Raw genomic sequence first — 22,845 nt, forward strand, 5'->3', positions numbered from 1 at the left:
TGTAGCCTGGGCACGCCCAAATAACCGCTAACAGCTAATAAACGGCAAATATTGAAACATTTACGCGCACGCAAAGCGTCAGACAGACGAAGGAGCAAGAGGATGAGAAGGAGGAGAGACAATTCACGAGCTCAGTGCTCTCAAGTGTGCCAACACTCAGTGCCAGCTCAAGTGTAATTTCCATTGTTTACACACACACATACAGATGCAGACGCAGACAGCCTTATCCGCAGACAGAGAGTAACACACTCACACACACACACACAGTAGTACTCTTGGGCAGCGTGTAAAAATAATCTATTACAACACGGCAGCAGCGAAAGCGACAGCAACACGCATAGCAAGAAGACACAACGATTGCGAGTCTACTACGAGGGAAGACGTCCTGCTGACAGGACAGAGGCGCGTGTTGTTGGCAATCAACGGCGCTGACGGCAATCGTCAATTACTCAAACTGCAAACAGTTAACTGCAGCGGAACACATTTTACTTTATTGTATATATTGTATGTACTTTGCATAAGCATGAACGAACGCATCCGTGTGTGTCTCGAGTAGGCGAAAGCAGTGCAACGTCGCGTCAAGCCAAAGGCTGGGCTACAACAAATTTTTAACGCTTCAGCGCCTGCACACACTCCACACATACACTCACACACCGCACCCACACGGACGCGCAATTGCATAGCATTGAGAGACACTCATACAGCCACTCGGTTGGCACTCACTCTACGCCCTGAAGTATGCAATTAAGTGCTTAATGTGTTTATTAAAAGTGAAATGCCAAACAACTTTTCATGCCACTACTCTATCAATTTGTGTGCCTGTGTGCGTGCGTGTGACGCTTGTTGTTGTTAGTGTTAGTGTTCATGTTGTTGTTGATGTTGCTGTTGATGTTGATGTTGCTGTTGCTGCCCGCAGCTGCTGCTCTGTGAAAGTCACTCAGCGTGCGGTCGGCATTGGGTGTAAATGTTGTCCACTTTAGCCATTGTTTAGTTGCTGTTTTTGTTCTTGTTGTTGTTATTGTTTCAACGGGTTAGCTTTAGAAACACATAGATTGGGTGGAGGGGAGAACGGGTCTGTCAACGGGACAATTGTATGGTTAGTCACATCAGCCCAAACACCGTAACTGAACACTTTAAAATGCCAAGAGAATGTGGTCCATTTTCATACATTGTCATTTCTTAATAAAAAAAATACGAATTTATTTGTTTTTATATGTTTACAATTGATAACACTTGGGTCAATAACTTGAGTACTTTGCAATTGCCTTAAAATTTTATTTTAATTATTTTTTACAATATTTTTTTAAAGGTTACTTCATGCTCATCTTGATTTTTGCACCTGTTAAACTATTTCACATACTGTCAAGAACTGCAGAGCAAACTCTTGCAAAACACTCTCAGCTAGCAGTTTGCTGCAAAAATTTGCTCTCAATTATAATGTTAAACAATGGCATTAAAATTTCATATGTGAAGTCAAAAGTTTTGAAGGCAACTTCAGAATCGTATCAAGTATACGTACTGTTGGCCAAAGTTCAAGTGGGGTTCAACAACAAAAATAACAATATGCTGACTCTAACTGCTCTTGCTGTTGCTGTTATTGTTGGTGTTTATCCGTTCATGTCCTGTAACAAAAGTTAAATATGTTATTGTGGCTTTCGTATGCAGGATTTTCCTTCAAGCACACGCAGCAATAGCCATTTCCTTTGAGACGTTTGTTATGTGTGTGTGTATATGCGTGATAATATTAAACGAAACTCTGCATTTGTCGATGTGTGTGTATGTGCCATAAGTTTTGTCGCTTCCGTCTTTCTCCATATTTGAGCATAAATGCAACAGTTTTGAAAACAATTTCCCACCCAAACTTTGGTTGTATTTAAATGCCCAGAAAATTATCATCAAAAATTTCAATTGCACTTTTACCACAGCATAGGATTTTTGCAATCTATGAGCTTAGCTAATGCTTGTATGGTAGAAATAATAGAATTACCCCAGTGTGTGCAATAGTTTTGTGCAAACGAGCAATGCAATAATTGCTAAAATAACGTAGCATTCTAAATTTTGCAGGTCACAGCCTTCATTGGAGCGATATAAAATATTTTGATTTTCGCCGGAGAAAGTTGTTAGTGCTTAAAATGTATGAAAATACTTGGATAATATTATAGCCTTAATAATTTAAATTTATATACTGATTAATGCCGAATAAAAGGTTTAAATATATAAATGAACTGCTTTCTTCTAAAGACAATAATTCTTATTTTTAATTAAAGAGAATCCAATATTTGGCGGCTTTATTCAACATGCTTAAAAATGTCTGAATTAATTTTTGCGTAATTCACTTTAAAATAAAGAAGAAAAAGTCTTTAATTCAACATTTTTCATACACACCTAAGTGTAGTATTTAATATAGATTTAAGCGAATAGCAAAACAAAAAACAAAACGAGGATTTCAAATTATTATTTCTATCAAATACGAAATCCCCAGCCAAACACCAAATGCCAAAAGCTGAATGTGAAACCGAAAACGTCTGTAAACTTTTGCACGGTCAAAGCAGCAGCAGCAGCCGCAGTCAAAATTATTAATAAACCACATAAGCAGTTAGATAGCAAATATCTCGCTGTCTCTCATGTACACACACATCTCCCACACTATGTGGAACCCAAATGCTAGACCGCAGATAAAAACTCAAATATGCAGCATCGACAATTTTGCACAGCAAGTTGAACGGCAAAACGAAACGAAAACTATGAAAACACCATAAATTTTCCACAGACACACGCAAAAAGTTTAGCGCTGACTCACCCACATACATACACATATACACACACATACTAATGATAAGGCTAGAGAGCCAAGGATAAAGGAGTGAAGTGAAAATTATCGAAATGATGCACTCGAATGTCAAAGCAGCAAATTGAAAGGTCCGTCCATTCATGACGTGGCATTGCCTTTAACAATTAATGTCCCATCGTTGGTAGCAGCAACATGAACTGCAACATCCGAAAGTGCAACTGCAACAACAGAAATAAGTCTATTTGCCGCATGCACATATCTAAGCACTCGATATCTGACGGCATTGCCGCTTTTCCATTTGAGCATTTTCCTAATTGTGAAATTGAAAAGCAGCGAACGGCGTCCACACAAAGGTCAAAATTACAGCACTCATTACGGTTACGAGCAATTTGCCTGATATCTCCCTCCCTTCCTCGCTCCCTCCTCCAATTGCTCACTTACATGCCATGCCACGAAACCATGACCTGTTAGGTTAGGCTACAAGTGCAGAGAACCCTCCTAATAGCGCACTAATTGACTGAACTTAAGATCTCAACGTTCTGGCATTGTCTGATAATGCTTGTGCGGTGCGATGAGGGGGATTTTGCTCATTGGAATAAATGGTTAGCACGACATGTTAAGACTAGCTCATTGAATTGATTTTTGAAAGTTACATGCATATACAAACTTCATTTGATTTGATTAACCATTTTAAATCAGATTAAAAATATGTAAATTTAATGCTGTGGCTTTAAATAAAATTTAAAAAATTGGAAATACAATACTGTTTAAATTACAAATACTTAAATATTTTTATGTCAACATTTATTAACTTTAATAACCCTATTGTTCCAAGTATATTTATTTTAAATTACTGCTTATTCATATTAATTGTTATATATTTACATTCATTTACTTAAAGTCAGTTCAATTATATTGACTAATTTTTAATAATATAATCTTTGTAACTTAAACTATATATTAAGACTAAATTTGCTATTAATGATTTTCAGTTATTGTAAATATTTCTAATGTTAAAGTATGTAATGCTAAAGTAAGTTATTTAAAACTGTTAAATATATATCAAATGAATATGACACCAATTTTTAAAGTTTAATAACTTATCTCACTGATTCTTTTTAATGGGAATTTATTTGGTTAGCTTAAAAGTGTAGTTGTATAATTAATTTTCATTAATATCCTTTATCTTTTAAAAGCAATTAAATATTTGTTAAATAAAAGGTTTGACTGCAGTCGATGGCACTAGTTTGCGTGCAATTTCGTTTCGTTGCGAATTGTAAAGTAATCAACTTAGCTTCTCATTGAAACAACAATTTGCATTACTTTATGCAATTTTCGTATTTGCACTCATTTTATTTGATTTAATCAAAGCTTGCGTCTCGTTTCTACCTCAACATTATTCGTTTTGTTGCGTCTCCTTCGCTTTCACTTCACGCTTTATTTATTTGTATTGACATTTGCTGTGTGTCTGTCTGTGCAGGACGCGCGAAGGAAACAACAAAAGCAAATACAATTACAGTGAGTGCTTCAGTTCCTGTTTGCTCACCGCCCCGCTCCGTCCCTCTTTACGCCCTCCACACTTTTATACTCCCACGACCAAAGCCTCCCATCCAGCCCGTTACCTCGTGCCACACTTTGGCCAGCAAATTGGCTAGCGCAACGAAATATTCCGCACAGATAAATGTAAATACATAAGCAAACAAATCATTTGGAAAATATTTCTTGCAATATCACATCAAGGTGCAAAATATTTACGAGTATTATTTTTGGCAAGGCAGCGAAAAAGTCAAGAAAATGCCAAATGGCAAAAATTGAAAGTCAAAGGCAAAGTGTGAAAAAGCTGAAAAGCACGAAATGTGTAAATATTGCCACTGACGAAATATTTACTCAGCGATTTTTACTTGCATTTTGTTGATGAAAATGTTAGCTTCAATGAGTTTTCCGCACATTTTCCATAGACTGCGACTGATTGACTGCTTGACTTATAGACTGAGTCGCAAAGAGAGAGAAAAAATAGAAATACTAAGAATTCTCTTTAAAGTAAAACATTTTTAATAAAATTAAAAACTTCGTTGGGTGGAATTATGAGATAAAAATACAAATATTTTGTAAGTCCAAAGTATATCGCAATATGATTTTAATTATTGCATCTAATTTGAATTATAATTCAATATCTGAATAGCAACCAATACACTCGCGTGAACTAAACTAACATAAGCCCTCGACAAGCGCAAATGTTGTTACAAATAATAAACAAAAAAATAATATTTATGCAGACTGCGGTTAACAAATTATTTATACACAGCACAGGCGCAGGAGGAAAATCGCTGTGGCGTAGGTTCTTTTTAATGCCAGCACAGATTATTATAATAAAACAAATAAATATGTACAAAGGACGAGCACTTGGCACCGAAGCAATGTACAACAGGGCGAATGAATATTTGTATTTATGGGAAAAAGTTGTAACGTGGGCCAAAATGCGCGAGGCTAACAAGTACAATTCTGCAAGTTTGCTCTAAAGTAGCAGCAGAGCTTTTTGCATCTACGTGACTGAGTGTTGTGTTGTGTGTGTATGTGCGAGCATATTAGTGTGTGTGTGTGTGTATTTACGACAAGTTCCATTGTGGCGTCCCGTGCTTCAAGCTACTAATAATGTTTATGTAAGAACTCTTTGGCGTACGAGCTTGCACAATAAATTCATTGTTCGTTCTGTGTTTGTTCGCCTGTTACCTATTTGTGTGTGTTTTTCGCCTTTTTCAATGATAATTAAGTGTATATTACAAGTATTCTGGCCACAAAAACCATATTCAGTCCCAGTCCCAGAGAAAACTATAAGCTAGTACCAATGTTTTTGTTAGGAAAACTGTAAATATATGAATTAATGGAACTTTAGTGAGCGCAAATAATGTATACGAAATTATTTATGCAAAGTTTGATTTAGAATGCCGATAAAGTAATTATTAGTATAGGAATATTTATGGAACATTTTAATAATACACAACAGCTGAATTGGAATTTGATTTGTTAGGCAATTAAGTAAGCAAGCCAATTCAATTTACTTACTAGTTTATTAAGTAAAAATAAAATATAAGAAAATTAGAGAATATGAGTTAATGGAACTTCAGGGAATGTGTGTAATGTTGAAATAATGTAGAAATAGTATATTACTCGGTTTGGAATACTGATAAACTAATATTAATATTTTAGATAATAACTATCAACGGATTTTGAATTTGATTACTTAGGCAATCAACAGCAATTAAGCAGGAACTACTTTATTTTCTTACATGTTTATTAATTACATACATAATATAATAATATAGAGAAAATGTACGTGCATTATGTTATATTCGACATCTCTGCGGAGCTCCATTCACGTTTTTAGTTGTCTGTACAACGTGTGAAGTTCTCGAGAGAACTTTTCAAAAGAATAGCGAAATTTTTATTGCATACAAACAGGCGAAAAGTCCTGCTCAGAGTGGCAAGTGAAAACGTGCGTGTCAGGGCAGAGCTATAATTTAAATATGTTGTAACACTTTAGTTTAATGGATTTACATGCGTTTGCCTTCGCAAATTGTTTGCCACCATTGCTGCGACCGATTAAAGAGAACCACAAGGAATGACTCATAAAATTTAACTCGAAGCGAAGCGACAATTGATGATCAAAACAGCTTTAAAGTTGCTCCCATAATAAGCATAAAAATATAATGTTCTTATATGCATACAATGTAAGCAAAAACTACCCGAGAGAGAGTCAAGAGTCAACTGCTAAAAATTGTTTACCCATCCGTTTGATGATGATGTCATCATCTGGGCGTCCCTGCAACGAGGGTGTTTCCAAATTATGCATCATGCTATACCAAAGATACTCAGCTCTTTCACCTCCCTCTACTGCAGAATCAATAGCAATAAACAGAGAACTCTGGAGTTCTCAGAGATGAGCTTCAGACGACGCCGTTGCCATTGCCAGACGACCCGCCAAACTGGCGCCAAAATATTTTGAGCTTCTTTTCTTTTTTTCTTCCGGGTTCTTTCTTGGGGTTGTTCCAACGTGTGTTGTTGTTCCGTCTGACTGAATGGCATTTCATTCATTGGCTTTTCCTGATAGTTTTCCCAGTTGGTTTAACTTTCTGCTTTTTTGAAAGCGTTAACTTTTAAGCAAAAATCATACACACTCTAGCTCTTTTATTCTGTGAATTTAATACATTTTGCATCTGGATCGGACCTCCATTCTATTAATTGGATAAATTACTTCAGGCTGTTGCCATTAATTGAATTCTCAAATTGAAAAAAATAAACACCAAATTGAAAGTGGCAAAGTTAAGAAAATTTTGGTTCATAATTGCAAATTAATAAAGAGTATATAATCGGGCACAACAATCCACAACTTATCCCCAGGCCAAATATAATTTTTGCTTTCATCTCTTAATAAATTGGGATAATTATTAAGTAATTATCAACCGACAGATGCAGTGAAAACAGAAGCGAAGTTCACTTAAAACAAAGTAAATTTGCTGAGGGGTTTCGAAGCTTTTGGCATCTAAATAGGAGTTTTAGCAAAAGACTTTGAGATTGGAAGGTATTTTGCCTACCAATAACTTTGACACTATAAAAGAACAGAATTTTTCATTAAACGTTTGAAAAATTAAAAGAAAATATGAATCATAAATCTAAAGTAAAATATGTCCAATTACGAATAGAAAACAAGTGCTCGAGACTTTGGATATCCACTACCCATTTTGAATAAAATTAAAGTGGTGCGGTGTTATTCTTACAATATATCAAATTAATATACTGCAAATTAGAGGTGAAGAACTATCGATGGCACTATCGGGACTATCGATGGTTGGCCACTATCGACACGCTCTCGATAGCGGCGCGCAATCTCGATAGTGGTCAATCGCTATCGTCGATAGTGGTCGATATTTTTTCAAATATCTTTGTATACCCGCAACCTCCGTAGAGTCGGAGAAGTTCTTCAACAAAACAGGACAAATCATTTCAAATAGGCATACAAAATTATTGTAGCAGTAAAGGTGCAAATACACTAAAATATATTGAAGAGTATATTTGGTATATTGAAACAGTACTACATACAAAATAACTCATAGAGCAGAAAATATACCAGATTGCTAGCCAATGCAACTAAGACCCGTAATAAGTAGGCGTTTTTTGCATACAAAACTATTTCTTAAATAACTTTTACATTTTGTATATGAAGGCAATCAAATTTTAAGGAATCATAGAAGACTATCTTTAATTCCGCTTGTTACTCGAATTTTTCGAAGTGGGCGGTTAATCTTTTCTTATAAATTATGATATTAGTGATTAATAGCAAGCACCGCCAAATGTCACACTAATTAAATAATGAATTAAGACAGAGCTCGGCTGTTGTTCTTGATGTGGATTTTGTTGTTTGGCGAGCACACATTTGTTATACGAGTAGCGTATATAATAGTATCATCGTTGTGGTCGCCATCATCGTCGTCGTCGTCATTGCATAAAGAGCTTCGCGCACAGTTGCACACAAATGGAATGCAGTGCCGCCAACAACAAGGACGACAAGGACAACAAGGAGCGTTACTTGGATTGCATTGCGTTGCGTGGCATTGCATTGGATAGCGGGTTCCGGTGCTGCTAATTACTCAAGCAGACGAGTGCACGATGAGGCTTCGAGGACCTTGTCGGCAGCAAACATAATGAACATATGCGACATAGTGGCATAAAAAGGTTTTTGCCACTTCAAAAGTCCTACGGTTGCCAGCTACCGCCGCGGCGGGGCAACGCAAGACGTAAGAGTGGGAGGGAGGGATGGGGCGAGGCCAGTGGCGATGACTGTATCTGTAACTATGACGAGAGAGAGAGAGAGAGGTAAATTACGCGCTCGTAATTCTAATTAGTGGCATATGTATAAAAAAAACACACACTCGCAACCATAAAGAGAGAAAACACGGAAAAATATGTTTGCAGAAAAATTATTATGTTATTACGGCTTTTGAGCACAAGCTGGTTATGCGTAGGCGGATCCACAACTACAAGTAGGCGTGTCCAAAGGGCGTGTTTTATATAATCCATGTGAGTGTGTGGGCGAGTGCAGCAAACAAATTCAGAAACTAGTTGGCAACAAGAACAGATTGAGAGAGCCATAATGTGGGTCAGATTAAGAGATTTTCATAGAATAATAACTATACAATTTAAAAAGAAACTTTAGCAGCCTGGAAAACAAGGGATATCAAGGACTCGCATTCTACACTCAGTTTTTAGAGTTTCTATCTATGTACAACAAAATGACAAGTACACACAGTTGCTCCCAAATTTTTCAATGGAAATTCAAGCATGCATTTAAAGGAATTATTCAATTCATAATATGTATATCTGTTATTAGTCGTGTCTTTTTGGTTTTCTTTGTTAATCAATTAAACTAGTACGTACTGACTAAATAATTATGATTTGATACCATGAAATTTCAATTGTTCCAAATCGAAATAACATGTACCGCATCCCATAAGTATTTTAGTGCCATGATTGTCATAATCAATATATAATTTATATAGCAGAATAATAAATGAAACAAGTAAGAAAGCTACATATATGGTTTAAATAAAAACAAAACAGCGGAGATATTCTTAAAATATACAAACTAATATACATACCTTAAAATACAAAAATATACTGGAGGTCATATTTGTATACCATAGAGGTCAAAATATTCCAAATTTTCAACCAAAGCTGTTAAAACACTAAAACCCGATTGCAGTAGGCGTAATTTGCTATTAATAAGTATATCTTAAATTCTACAATTTTTATTCTATCGCCATCAAATTCTCAGGAATCATAAATACAATAATTATTTTTGTTAGATGTTATTAAGTTATTATTATTATTAAGGAATAGCGGGTCTTAAGTGTGTTGGTATATTTTTTGGTGTACAATATAAAATATAGCCATCGCTATATTTTACTATTTTTTGCAGTGTATTAATATGGTATATAATATATTATAAAACTTTATCTCACAATTGAACACACTCGACTATGGCTTTTTTACTTGGTTTAAAATGTAAAGATCCTATTGTATACGATTAATGATGAAATAGAATTAAGGAGTGCACACTACAGAGTAATAATGAGACGATAAATAACATCAATAGAGAGTTGGCAGAATAGCCAAGAAAGTGTAAAGTGAATTTGTGTGTATTTAGTACGCTATCAGCATTAGCCGATATAAGTTTAACTAGGCTGAGCAAAATATATTAATTTTGTTCTTAATTTGACCAAATAAATATTCAAACATAAAAAACAAATTTTGTATTGTTGCAAAAATAAAATCATTAGATAATGTCCAAACCACAAAACTAACAAAGACGTATATAATATAATGTAAAACTACTAAAACCAAAGTAATTAAAATTATTTAATTTCAAAATATAAACTGCTCGAATGTAAGCAAGCTTGCTCAAATTAAAATTGAACTTGTCAAAGTGAAGCGCTGTCAAAATCAATTCTCATTTAGGTAGATTGACGCCTCAATGTGTCAGTATCAAAAAATTTAAGGTTTCTAAAAGCACAGAACGAAATTCGTGATTTTCATAAACCAATAAAAAAATAAAAAGATACACAAATGTCGAGTTTAGATGATTTTTTTGCAAAAAAGGACCGCAAGAGGTCCGCAATGAAAACAAACCTCTTGGCAACCGATGTTCTATACCGCACTCTGGAAGAGACTGCAAAAGTGCCGCAGGAAATGGACAACAACGAGAAGCTGCCGCTGGAGGCAATGAACTCTACACGCGCTTCCCTCGAGTTTGGCATTCGATTCCCCAACGACGCTGTTGACGAAGAGGACGAATGGTGCGACTTCACAGAGGACCATGATCAGCCATTTCCAAATCTAATGCGCAATTCTAAGCTGCTCTTAAGCCCCACAGCTCCGGTAACCACCGAGGATGTAAAGGTGAGCACCGAACACTCTCAGTATCAAGACACTGGTGGCGATGGCTTGGGCGTCGGGTCGAGTACGGAGGAGTCTGGAAAAACTGCATGTCCATGGCTAAGAGTTGAGCCCAATGAGATCTCCAACTGTGGCACGACAATTGTTGAATCCGTAGAAAGGAAACTACAGCCACTAATTGCAGCACAACCCGATATAATGGCCAAAAAATCAGTCTATGTGCCGCCAGCTTTGCGTGCGAGTCAAATCGATATGAAGGTGCGTCCCAAAAAGCCCACAACTCCAAGTGCAGCAGTCAAACTGTCCAAGGGCCAGGCTCCGGACATAAATAATGTCGAATATTTTCCCTCACTTTCTCCTTCTCACATTTCGAAACGTGCCAAGTAGCTTTTACATTTATTTGTCAATTATTCTAGTTTAAATTTGCCACGATTAAAGATTGAGTCACTGTTAAACGCTGTAAACGCAGTTGTTTATGGGGGGAAATCTCCACATCCTGCATCTCACTTGATTCCCCGAAGTATCATTAGCTGTAAACGAGCCAAATATTTACAATCAAATCGGTTTAGCCTTAAGTACACCCCGTGGACTTGTCCCGAAACTCACTAGGCATATTTTTCACATGGTTTTCACACAAATTGCTAATAAAACACGAGCACTGGAGTCATCAGATTTGCCATTTTGTTTTTGTTTTCCGCACAAAAAAAAAATTTTTAAAAATTTAATATTATTTTATTATCTAACGATTTCATTAAGTTTGACTTTTCAGGACTTTTTAGTTAATTCGATAGAATTAAATCGAACCTAATAAAACCTAATTTGAGTAAAAATTACAACCTAAATAATAAAATAGAATTAAATAGAATAATTTTAGTATTTCTTTGCCGTTTTATTTGTAAGATAGCAAATTCACATCAAAATTTAAATGGGACAACACGACTTTTGGCTATTACGAATTCCATTTAGATTGCGGAATTATATTCCAATTATCCTCAATTTCGTCCAGTTGTCAGTACCATATTCAGGGATCAGTTTTTGCTGTAACCTACGCACCTTCTAAGCAGGCTAGCAGTGTCCACCATAGGGTCCATAACAGGAACAGCAGCCATATGGTCCACATGGACCGCAGCAGTGATTTATGGCTTTGAACCACTGTCCATTATACGGTCCGCAGAAACCGCAAGGTCCTAGTCCACCAGTTGGTCCACAACAGGTGCCAGGCATTGATCGCAAGCACGGATTACACATTTTCTAAATGATTTACTAGAAATATAAAATCCAACAAAATTCTATCATTGGTTCAACGGCATCATAACATACTTACTTTAGCCTGTTTACGGAGCTAGGTTAGCAGAAAATTCAATTGTTTTTGGTTACTTCCAAAAGATGTTTATTGTGCGAGAGCCCAGACGAGAATGAGGCAATTGTAAGAAGTTTCAGACTCACTAAAATTTTGATTGAGGAGTTTTAAATCAGAGTCTACTTCATAAAATTTTAAAATCCAATGGAAATTGATGAAACTAAGTAAGCAAATAAAAATAAAGTGTAAGGCACATTTGATTACCAATAAGTTTCAACTTTTGCATCAGTTAGTGCATTTCTGCATTCCTCTGCCTATGACAGTTTATTGATAATTTAGTATCTTAAAAGAATATAGAAATTACTAGACAGAAAAAGTCAGTCGTCACATAAAGTTGTTAGAGTAAACTCGTCATATAATGTTATATAGAGAAAAGTCTTCATAGAGTCGTAAAAGTTAAGACGTCAATAAGATTGATTGTGAAATCCATACCGTTTACCAAAAAGATTGAGTTTAATTAATATTCAAATACAAAGCCCTTGTTTTGATTTCAAACTTGTGAAATTAAAGCCAAATTAAATAAATGTTAATTTGACACTCCTATATAAGATAAACTAAATAAATAAAATACTAAATTAATGAATTAAATTATTAAAAAATTATCCAATTTGTATGTTTTATGTAAAGAAAAGAATTTAAAATCGTTTATATTAAAATTTGGACTATTTATATTTTTCACGCCTGAAACACTTTAGAAACGAATAGTCAAAATAACTTTAAACTTTTGCACGGTCAACAATATTTGTGTATGACTAAACAAAAAGGTGAGCGTTCAGAATGCATAAGTAAATTACACTTTTGAATAATGCTTTAAACGTCATATTTATCTACAATGTTTGTTCTTCCTGCAATTGGCTAAGCGATTTCCTCGCTTACTCCAAAGGACGCTCTGCATACTGGGCGTACTCCCTAGGGCTAACCATTAGCATTTGTGCTCTGTTACACTTTTGAGAAATCAGCGTTCACATTGCAGAAGCTGAAGTCTGTGTAGTCATGCGTCTGCTGCCTGGCAGCGAATCAAATAGAAATACACTTGACTGCACTTCTGAAATATTTCCAGTGTCGTTTGCCAGTTTCCCTTAAGGCGGTCGGTATCTATGTCCGTTGACATGGACATAGTCTGAGCCTCTGAAGCGGTCACAACTTTGATGGTGCAACAAGTGGAACCACTTTCTCGACTAAACTCTGTTCCTTCCATATTTCCCCACTCACATTTACATTTCTCAATCTTTCGTTTTTTTTTCTTTTTTTTTTTTTGATTGTTTTAGTCCGCAAGTGAAGACAAAACACAAGAGCCTGAACCACTTTACTTGGCTGTGCATTTCATAATAGAAATATGCTACTATTTCTCGAGCTGCTTCTGAGTTTGAGTCTGGGTTTATTTTCTCAGTCTCCCAGTTACCCAGTTTGCCATCACCCACTTGACTTGCGCCGTTGTTTACTTCAAACCGGATTCACAGTCAAAGGGAAGTAAAGTCATTTGACAAGTTTTGTCACGTGCGTCACATGTTGGAATGCTGCTCCCAGCTACAACTACAACTACGACGGCTGCTCGTACTTCAGCTTCTGCTTCTGCTTCTGGAGCAGAGCAGAGCAGCTCCTTGGTCTGGCTTCTGTACATTTTAAGCAATTTTCCACACAGCAGTTGTCATTGTTTCACAAAATTATTCTTCTTGTTGTCGTTGTTGTTGACCTGGTTTTTCTGCTTACACAGCAACAGCAAAAGCAAAAGCCTTATCGTCGTTGTCGCCTAGGATCTGAGGGTGTTGCTCTTGTCGCTTTGGTTGTTTGTTTAAATGTGTTTGTGATTATTTAGTTATGGCATCTAATTGAGTTTTGTGTTGTTGTTTGTCTCCTCTGCTCAGTTTCTGTGTATATTGTGTGTGTGTGTTGTGTGTGTGGCCCCTCATGCCACAAACTAATTGAGTTGATTACCTCAACATTTTGTGAGTTGTCCGTGGGATATCGAGCATAGGGAGCGTGAAGAAATGTCTAAAGGATTCTTGTCAGAGCTACCAATAAAATTTAAAGATTGTGCATAATGTCCAAAGGCAAGAATGTCAATCGGATCAGTGTTAGTTATTTGATTGTCATCCCATATATCAAGGAGTTTTCTGGATATTTATAGAACCAGTTTATAGCGCTTTTCGTATCTCATTAAATTCTTTATTATTACTGGATTTTCTACAGAGAGCGTAGAGTGATTTAAGTGTTATCAGATAGCACTATTCTATTTATTTTATAAACCTGATAATATTGCATATTTAGCAACTATTGTCTAAGAACAAAAAACACACAAGTCGAAAACCTGATGCAAATATAATATGTATTAATCTGATATTAGTGTATCATCCATTTCTAATTAGCTGAATTAATTTGATTTCCTATAGAGAGAGTGATTTAAGTGCAATCTTAATCCTTTTTATTTTATAAATCTGATATTATTGCATAATTAGCATGTATTGTCCTAGACAAAACAAACGCGCAAATCGAAGAGCTTACACAAATATAATCCCAAATCCATTAGAAGAGTCTGTCCCTTTTACACACTTCCACATAAGCCTTATGAGTATCCCATAGAGCCACACACACACATGCTTACACATCCCTCATACTGAGCAACTCATTCACAATAGAAGATTGGCAATAGACAAACTCCATTTGAGCGTATAATTGCATGCAGCGCTTTATAAATCAGCATCAGCAGCTTCATGCCGTCTTCTTGACGCTTTTCTCTTTTGGGGTTTTATGCTTTTGATTGCTCAATTGCTGACGGACAGACTGACAAACTGACAGACTGATTGACTGACTGACGAACAAACAGACGGACGAATGGACTAACTGATTCGATGAGTGATTGTTGGCTGGCTGCCTAGTTGTCTAGTTGCCTAGCTCGATGCTTGGCTGACTTGTTGTGCATTTCAATAAAACATTCGCTGCATTACAACTACAATGGGCATAAGTTATGCTCCCTCGACGTCGGGAGCGATGAATCCAACGGAACTGAACGGATTTCAACACAATCATCACTGCTCAACGATGGAGAGAGATCGATAGATAGAGACTCAGAGAATGGAGGAATGTTAGAGTTCTTGATTCGCACTAATTCCTCAACAATGATGATGTATGCATTAAATTGACTGATTGATGCTATTCGCTCAATGGAACGCAAGCAATCTTTTGTCTACCATATATCTGGTCATTATACCACTCCATTGTGCACTCGAAATAAGAGTTTTCGTTGTCCACACAATATTTTTGTTTGTTGCTTCGTCACTGTTTCGAGTTCATATCAAAATAGTAAAAATAACAGCTAAAATATTTATCGCAAAACTTCCGCTGCACGGTCCCTGCGAATGGGGACATTGAACTTTCCATATTTCCCGGTGCCTTCGGCAATATGCTTGTATGTTTGTATGTAAACAATAACTGGAGGCACGTAAGATTTAAACAGCACAGTCACAACACATTTGGCTATGTTGATATTTTAAAGTTCTCAGCTTGGCATCCAATTTTAACGTTCGAGCGCCTGCAACTATACAATGAAATATAAAACCAGCACGCGATGAAAAAGCAGCGCCAAAAAAATAAACAACAAACCAGTGGAAACCTCTACAACTTTTGCTTTAATTTGCATCAAAATGTAATTTAGAAATTAGCTTCTGATATTTATTATTAAGCTTTTGTCCTGCTCAGCCAATAAAAACACGTAAATATTTATTTGGCAGGCAAGGCCTCCATCACTTTCGTGAAGTGCACTTTCTCATTGATGCTGCATTCAATTGATGAAATTGATTTTTACTTCGATGCTTGGCAATTATACAAAAAGGTTTTCAGGGTTGCCAAACAACAAATATCAATTAAACGTTAAATTTTCAATTGACTTCTTTTCGCTTACATTCCAAATCGATTTAAAATATATTCGACTAATTACTAATTAATTAATAAAAACAACAGCTTGTTCACCTTATAAATTGCATTTCTAAGGCAATTTGTCTCAAAGTGTCATAAAATGCATGCCTCACAATATTCTTGTTGCAACAATAACAACAGAAATAACAAGAAGAAGAACTACTAAATTCCATAACGAAAAACGGAGTACAACTAAAAGTTTGTAATTAAAACTTTACGCACGTTTTGTCTAAGTAAATACCAAGGCGGCAGCAACACAGACACGTTGTCAGTAGCTATTTGGCTTTGTCTTTACGTATGCATGATGCGAACCTAAATTTTGTGTTGCATACTTAAGTGGGCATGCCTTGGCCCTAGGCTGCATGCGGTATTCTGGACGAGAGACAGCTCAGTTCAGTTCAAAGAAAGCATATGTCCCAGCGCGCTGCTGGAGGATAGTCCAAAATCTCTCTCACTGCCACTGATTACGTGGACAGATGCCATAACAACAAAATCCGACATGCAGTGCGACAGAGTTTCATGAAAACTTTTCAACTAATTTACTATTTGAAGGGCAGCTTTTCATTAAGAGATTGTATGTAAAAATAAACGAAATGTAATGCTATTTTCTGATATTTGCAATGAAATAATTACCACATGATATACACTTTTATTAATATGATGAATTTTGCAAAATAATTGTGCATATTTTTCCAACAATTATAATCAACGAAGGTTATTAAATTTCTGATATTTTATGGTAAAAATATTTTGAAGCTAGAATATTCTGCAGTTGTAGTTAGCAAGTAGAAAGTTCACATGGAAATATTTTACACATTGTTTGTTTTATAGTTAACCTAAACTAGTTGAGTTGTTGGGCAGTTGATTATTCAGTATTCTTACAATACCCTAGAGGCAAAGTATTTCGCAAAGGGTTGTTTAATTTCGGTAATTATGTATTAAATACTGTCATTAAGGATTATATGATACATCTAAGTCTAGACCTAAATATTGTCATTTTTGTATTGATCACTTTTAAGGAGAATATTCCATAAGAAATGATATCCTTCGTTTGTATTTTTACTTATGACGAGCAACAATTTTAATTGCATGTCTTTTGCTACAAACTAACTTTTTTGTAAAAAATTTATTTTAATGACTCTTTAACTTATGCATGTATCTGTACGTATGTGTGTATATCATACATGTTCAAGTTAAAGTTGCGGTAACATTCCACCCCAGATATTGGCCTCTCCACCAACCAGGATTCATTTGAGAGTTAATTGTCAGAATTGTTCGTCGCGTCGGATGTCGGCTTTAAAAATTGTATGTAAATTATTGTAAATTGTTGCGGTTCCGCTCTTTACTTACACAGCAATCGCTCAATACTCTAGGAAGACAGATAACGCTTATACACATGGTTGGAAATATATATTATATAAAGATAAAAATAATATGCATAAAAAATTCGAATATTCTATATAAAAATTAAACGAAATTGGTCAAAATACGAAAAATTTAACATAAATGTAAGAGTATTAGAGTATTCGTTCTCTGCTTTTGAGATATTCAGTTATTGGTTAGCGCTGAATTTTACATACATGTCGTTTACAGTTTTTATAACCATTATTGCCCGAATGTGTGTGCATTGTGTCGGTATTTGAGTTGCCATCGTTGTTGATATTGCATTTTAAACATTTATTATACAATCGCCTTTTGCCAAATACACAATTTGTAATATTTGGCAATTATATACATTTTATTTGCATTTTATTGCTTGTATCGCCTGCTGATTTCTTATAATTATATAACATGTGTTTACGTCATTGTTTTGCTTAATTGCAGAAGGCTAAATTTTCGATTTAATTTAAAATTACATGTATATTTTTATTTATTTAATTTAGTTGTGAGAAACTAATAACGCAGAAATAAAATCAAAATTTATATGCGAATTATAGTAAAAGAGAAACTATTTATATGTAATTCAAAATGAAAATGTTCAACAAATTTACTGTCTGCTCAAATATTCCACGTTCGTTTTAGTATATCATTTTGAAATTATTATTCAAGCTGTCATCGACAGGCGTGTCGTCGTCCCTGACAATGGAAAAATGCTTAGGTGAAAAAATGAATTGCTGAACCGTTTTTGCCCAGCAGCTGAGCATCATTATTCACGTAGTGGAAGTGTGGATTATCACGTCAGCCACTGTAAGAAAGTAGGAATAAAAACCGGGAAATAAATAACCATTTAAATCGTGCCACAAACTGAATACTCTTGTGATTATAAACATAGAAATATTCTAGTATTGTGAACAACTTGTGTTGCATTCAAAATTTAATTTCTAAATTTTTTATAAGCCAAATCATAAATCAAAAATTAAAGTTTTTATAATTTTAAGAATGGAGGAAGATTAGTAGACAACAACAAATAAGTTGAAATCACAATAAAAAAAAACCAATAGTATTCTTTATTGTAAATACAAGTCAAGGACATGTTGACTTATTTTTTGTTAATATACACTGCTTTATTATATTCCAATCTTGAATTCCACAGATTGGTTTCTTCATTATTCCGAAGGTAAGGCAGCTATTTTACAAGTAAGTGTTTGATTAATGCATTTTGTCTCTAGCCATGATTTACCTTTATTCGGTTAATGCCCCGTTTCCATAGCCCCTCGGTTTTTTTCTAATTTGATCAAATCCCGTTTTTTGTCGTTTCCAGAGCCACAAATGGAAAAAATAGGCAACAGTAAAATTCTTATTGAGTAAGCTCTGATGCAAAACATTCGCGCAGAATGTAAACAAGCTTATACCACCAAATTATCAATAACTAAAAAAATTGAAATCAAATGATTTTTGAAAATCATTGATGTAATTTGCATTTTTATTATCAATTTTAGCTTTGGCTCTGTTTCGTTTTCACATCAATAAAAAATTTACAAAAAACTGATGTTCGATATTTCAAGGTTTGTGTTCGATATTTTTAAAAAGCTCATGAACATAGAAACACCGAGTTTTTTCGAACGGGTTCTTACATCGGTCAAATTTTTAAATAAATTTAAAAAATCTAGAAAATTTTTGGTGCTGTGGAGAAGGTAAAAAAACAAGTATTGATAATAAACAAGTAAGAAAGCTATAATATCCGCTACTCATTTTAAATAAAAGCAAAACAATGCGGTATTAATTTTAAAATATACGGTATACCGCAAAAATACTAAAATTATGCCAAGTACTATTTTTGGTAGCAAGTAGCAAGTTATCAAAATTTTAACTACATCAGATTCCCATTTGACAGCCTTCAGTCCTTACCTTCACAATAGTGTATATAATTATACGAGGGCTGCTATTTAAGTTTCTGGCCTAGGTCACTTCTAGCCATATTATGATCAATTGGCTATTTCCCAAAGAAAGTTTGGACTTTTATCGATAAAAGCTACATACAACTTTTTCATGTGCGATTATGATTATATCGATAAACGATTAATCAAAAACTTACCTCGGCAGAAAAATCGAATTAACTCATGAACACTTTCGAGCAATAATTTTTCCCAACTTTCGACTTGGATTATTACGACACGAGTGCACCGATGAACTTAAATCTTTATAAGGCGATGAAGTGCCATCCTATAGCCCTGTGAAATACTGGTTTAATGGATTCTATCGTGGCCGATGCTCGCTGGAAGACGAAGGTTGTGAAGGTCGTCCAAAAACAGACGTTGTGCCAGAAAACATTGATGCCGTGCGTGAATTGATAATGCTAGATCGTCATGTGACATATCGTGAGATAGAGGCATCCTTTGACATTTCTTCCACCAGAATACATTCGATATTGCATAAACAACTGGTCGTAAAAAAGGATTGTTCTCGTTGGATCCCGCACAATTTGACAATTGCTCAAAAAAAGGCTTGTGTGAATTGGTTCAAAGAAATTTTGAAAAAATACATTCCCTGTGCTTCAAAAGACATTTATAAGATCGTAACAGGTGACGATTCATGGATATATGGTTATGAGTCCAAAACAAAACAGCAATCGACCGTGTGGGTCTTTGAAGACGAGCCAAATCCAACGAACCTTGTTCGTGGAGGAAGCACTATTCAGCAAATGGTCGCCTGTTTCTTCGGTAAAACTCGTCATGTGGCGACAGTTTCGCTTGAGCAATGTAGGACGGTCAATTCTGAGTGGTACACCATAATTTGTAAGCCTGAAGTCCTTGTAGAAATTCGAAAAACGAACAAGAAAAGATGGATCATTCCGCACCATGACAACGCGAACTCTCACACACCAGCTCAAACCCGCGCCTTTTTTTGTGGTCAAAACGTGGAATTCATGGGTCATCCGCCGTACAGCCCTGACTTGGCACCCAATGACTTCTTTTTATACCCGCACATCATCGAAAAAAGGCGTGGTCATCGATTTTCGATGTCAGAAGATGCTGTTAAAGCAATCAAAAACCATGTTTTGGAGGTGCCTCAAGCAGAGTGGAAAAAGTGCTTCGACAATTGATTTGAGGCCATTCAAATTTATATAAATCTTGCTGGAGAATACTGTGACAAACAATAAATCCATTTTTTTTTATAAATATTCGCATTTTCATTATTAGGCCAGAAATATAAATAGCAACCCTCGTACCTAACAATGTCGGTCAGTATGAAATTGGTATTAGCGGTGAAGACGCAATGCAACTAATTACCACACTTAATTAAGATTACACACGCTTGCACACACACTTGCATACGAAAGCATACAAGGGTGTCCATTGACCAACTTCATAAGCGGATTCGCTTTAAGATAGGTAAATGTAAATACAGAATCCGTCTCAAGGCATTGCAGCATTAAATGTTTCTTGCACTTCAAATACAACGCAACCACTTAAAATTCAATTAATTTTTAATCAATTGCCGAGCAACTGTGTTCACTGCTGGATAATAATAATAATAATAACAACAATAATAACAAAAACAAGGGCACATGGCACACGCATCGTTGTGTTGAGCAATGTCCCCGCCAGCCTCATTCCCATTCTCCATCCAGCTGGTGTCATTGACTGACATCAGAACGACAGCCACAAATAACCGCAGGATAACTTCATTTGCATGCACCACACACACATATACACACACACACACATTCACAAAATGGCGGAGCCTCGATGTGTCCAACACTTTTCGTTGCATACTTTTGTGAATCGTCCACGAAAAGCCATATAAAATATTTTGCGGTCATATGCCTACATGTATGTGTGAGTATTTATATTTATGTATGTAAGCTTTGTACATATGTATATATATTATATCCGCTGTCTGCATTTACATTAAAAGAATTTTTATTATTGTTGTTCGCAGCTTGTAATACATGCATGCAAAAATGTCTTTTATTAACAGATAGTTAAAAATGCAATGCGATAAATATGAAATCTGCAATGCTCTGCACAATTTGATTGAACTTCGCATAATCATTTGATGACAAAATTTAAATATATTCCAATATTAATCAATTATATTTTAATTTCGTTTAAAAGGCATAACTCCTCGTCAACTCATGTTTAATTTCATCTCAGAGACCGATTATTTTTATAGACAAACTGCACCAGTCAGTTAACAGACTCGCATCGCTTTAAGCCCAGCATTTATGTGTTGGCAGAGGCTGCAAATAAAACGCTTTTACATGAATAAATTAAAAGAAATTAAATAAAAATTGTAAACTGGCACAATAACAACAACACATAATAATTAATGCGAATGCGACATGAATATGCTACAGAGTGAAACTCTTATTTCGCAGTTCCTTAACCTTTAAATTCTCAAATCGTGAACAAGAAATTCAATGGTAATTTATATGCATAGAACATTTATAAATGGTCAGATGTTGTTTCTGGCATTGCAACATAAAAAAGGGTTCGCAATAAGCAATTTACATGGAAAGATCATAAATTTGAGTAAGTGCCGTTAAGGGATTGGGTTTCGCATGGACTGAGAAGTTAATAGCTGACCACGTGGAAAATATTGCTTATGAAAATGTCAAATAAAGACATCAGCCAGGAAGCAGTTACCAACATCAAGCGACCTCCCAACCTTTTGTTATTTGCGCTTTAAAGCTCAGCTCCGCCTGTTATATGTCACATCATTATCGACATTAACAACAAAAAGCACTTTATTGCCTTCATCAACCGGTGCAGTGTCCAAGGATGCCCTGGATGCCACAGCATTGTGCTTTGTAATATGCAGTCTCTCAGCATTGAGGGATACGCACCGACCTGAGACCGACAATCGGCCCTATAACATATGTATATACAAGATAACGACAGCAGGAGGCAGAGCGTCATGCTAAGGAGTAGGCGTCGAAGGTTGCTTCGACAATTCGACAGTTTGGCAATCAGCAGCTCACGTTCACGTTCAATGCAACTGTACACTGATAATATTTGCCACGCCTACACTCCCGTGGTGTTTGTGTCCTGTGCCTGTGCATCTGTGGGATATCTAATAGGGGTCCCTGCTCAAAGCAGCTGCGGTGACAGTGACTAGCTCAATTGTCTTGATGTTGTTGTGTCGTACTGTATTCCTAAAGGGGGCAATGACTTTAATTCTGGATGAGCTTCTAGCAAGCTCAGGTATTTACCTGCCATGCCAATGGGAATGGGAACTTACGTTGAGTTTCGAAACATAGATCTTGCTTTGGCTCACATTTTTACAAAAGCCTTGAAATTAATTTCAACTGCTGTAATTTAATATTTTCAATTTGTTGCGCGACTCGCGTAAATTGCTTATTGAAAAATGTCTGTCAAAAGCAAACGCGTTGCGCATATTAAAAGGCATTTTATTTATAACAAAATATCTGGTGTACATGTCTGCCAAT

At 35.7% G+C, this 22,845-nt stretch overlaps 1 protein-coding gene and 1 long non-coding RNA gene across 2 annotated transcripts; one reads left to right on the plus strand and one right to left on the minus strand.

Moving 5' to 3' along the window:
* Positions 1-10,462: 10,462 nt before the first annotated feature.
* LOC127565104 (protein CDV3 homolog) lies at positions 10,463-11,128 on the plus strand. Its single transcript, XM_052002230.1, has one exon. The coding sequence runs from the start codon at positions 10,463-10,465 to the stop codon at positions 11,126-11,128; it is 666 nt and encodes a 221-aa protein (XP_051858190.1).
* Positions 11,129-11,609: 481 nt separating this feature from the next.
* Positions 11,610-12,246, minus strand: LOC117564354 (uncharacterized). The gene is made up of 2 exons (XR_004571758.2): positions 12,066-12,246; positions 11,610-12,004 (listed from the first exon to the last, which is right to left on the minus strand). It is a non-coding gene; the product is annotated as an uncharacterized LOC117564354 (long non-coding RNA).
* Between the last annotated feature and the right edge of the window lie 10,599 nt (positions 12,247-22,845).

Source organism: Drosophila albomicans, chromosome 2L (genome assembly GCF_009650485.2).
Source record: "Drosophila albomicans strain 15112-1751.03 chromosome 2L, ASM965048v2, whole genome shotgun sequence".
Lineage (NCBI taxonomy): Eukaryota > Metazoa > Arthropoda > Insecta > Diptera > Drosophilidae > Drosophila > Drosophila albomicans.

Bases quoted from the DNA above. Each gene is read 5' to 3' on its own strand.
- LOC127565104 (XM_052002230.1), top strand. From the start codon at position 10,463: ATGAAAACAAACCTCTTGGCAACCGATGTTCTATACCGCACTCTGGAA.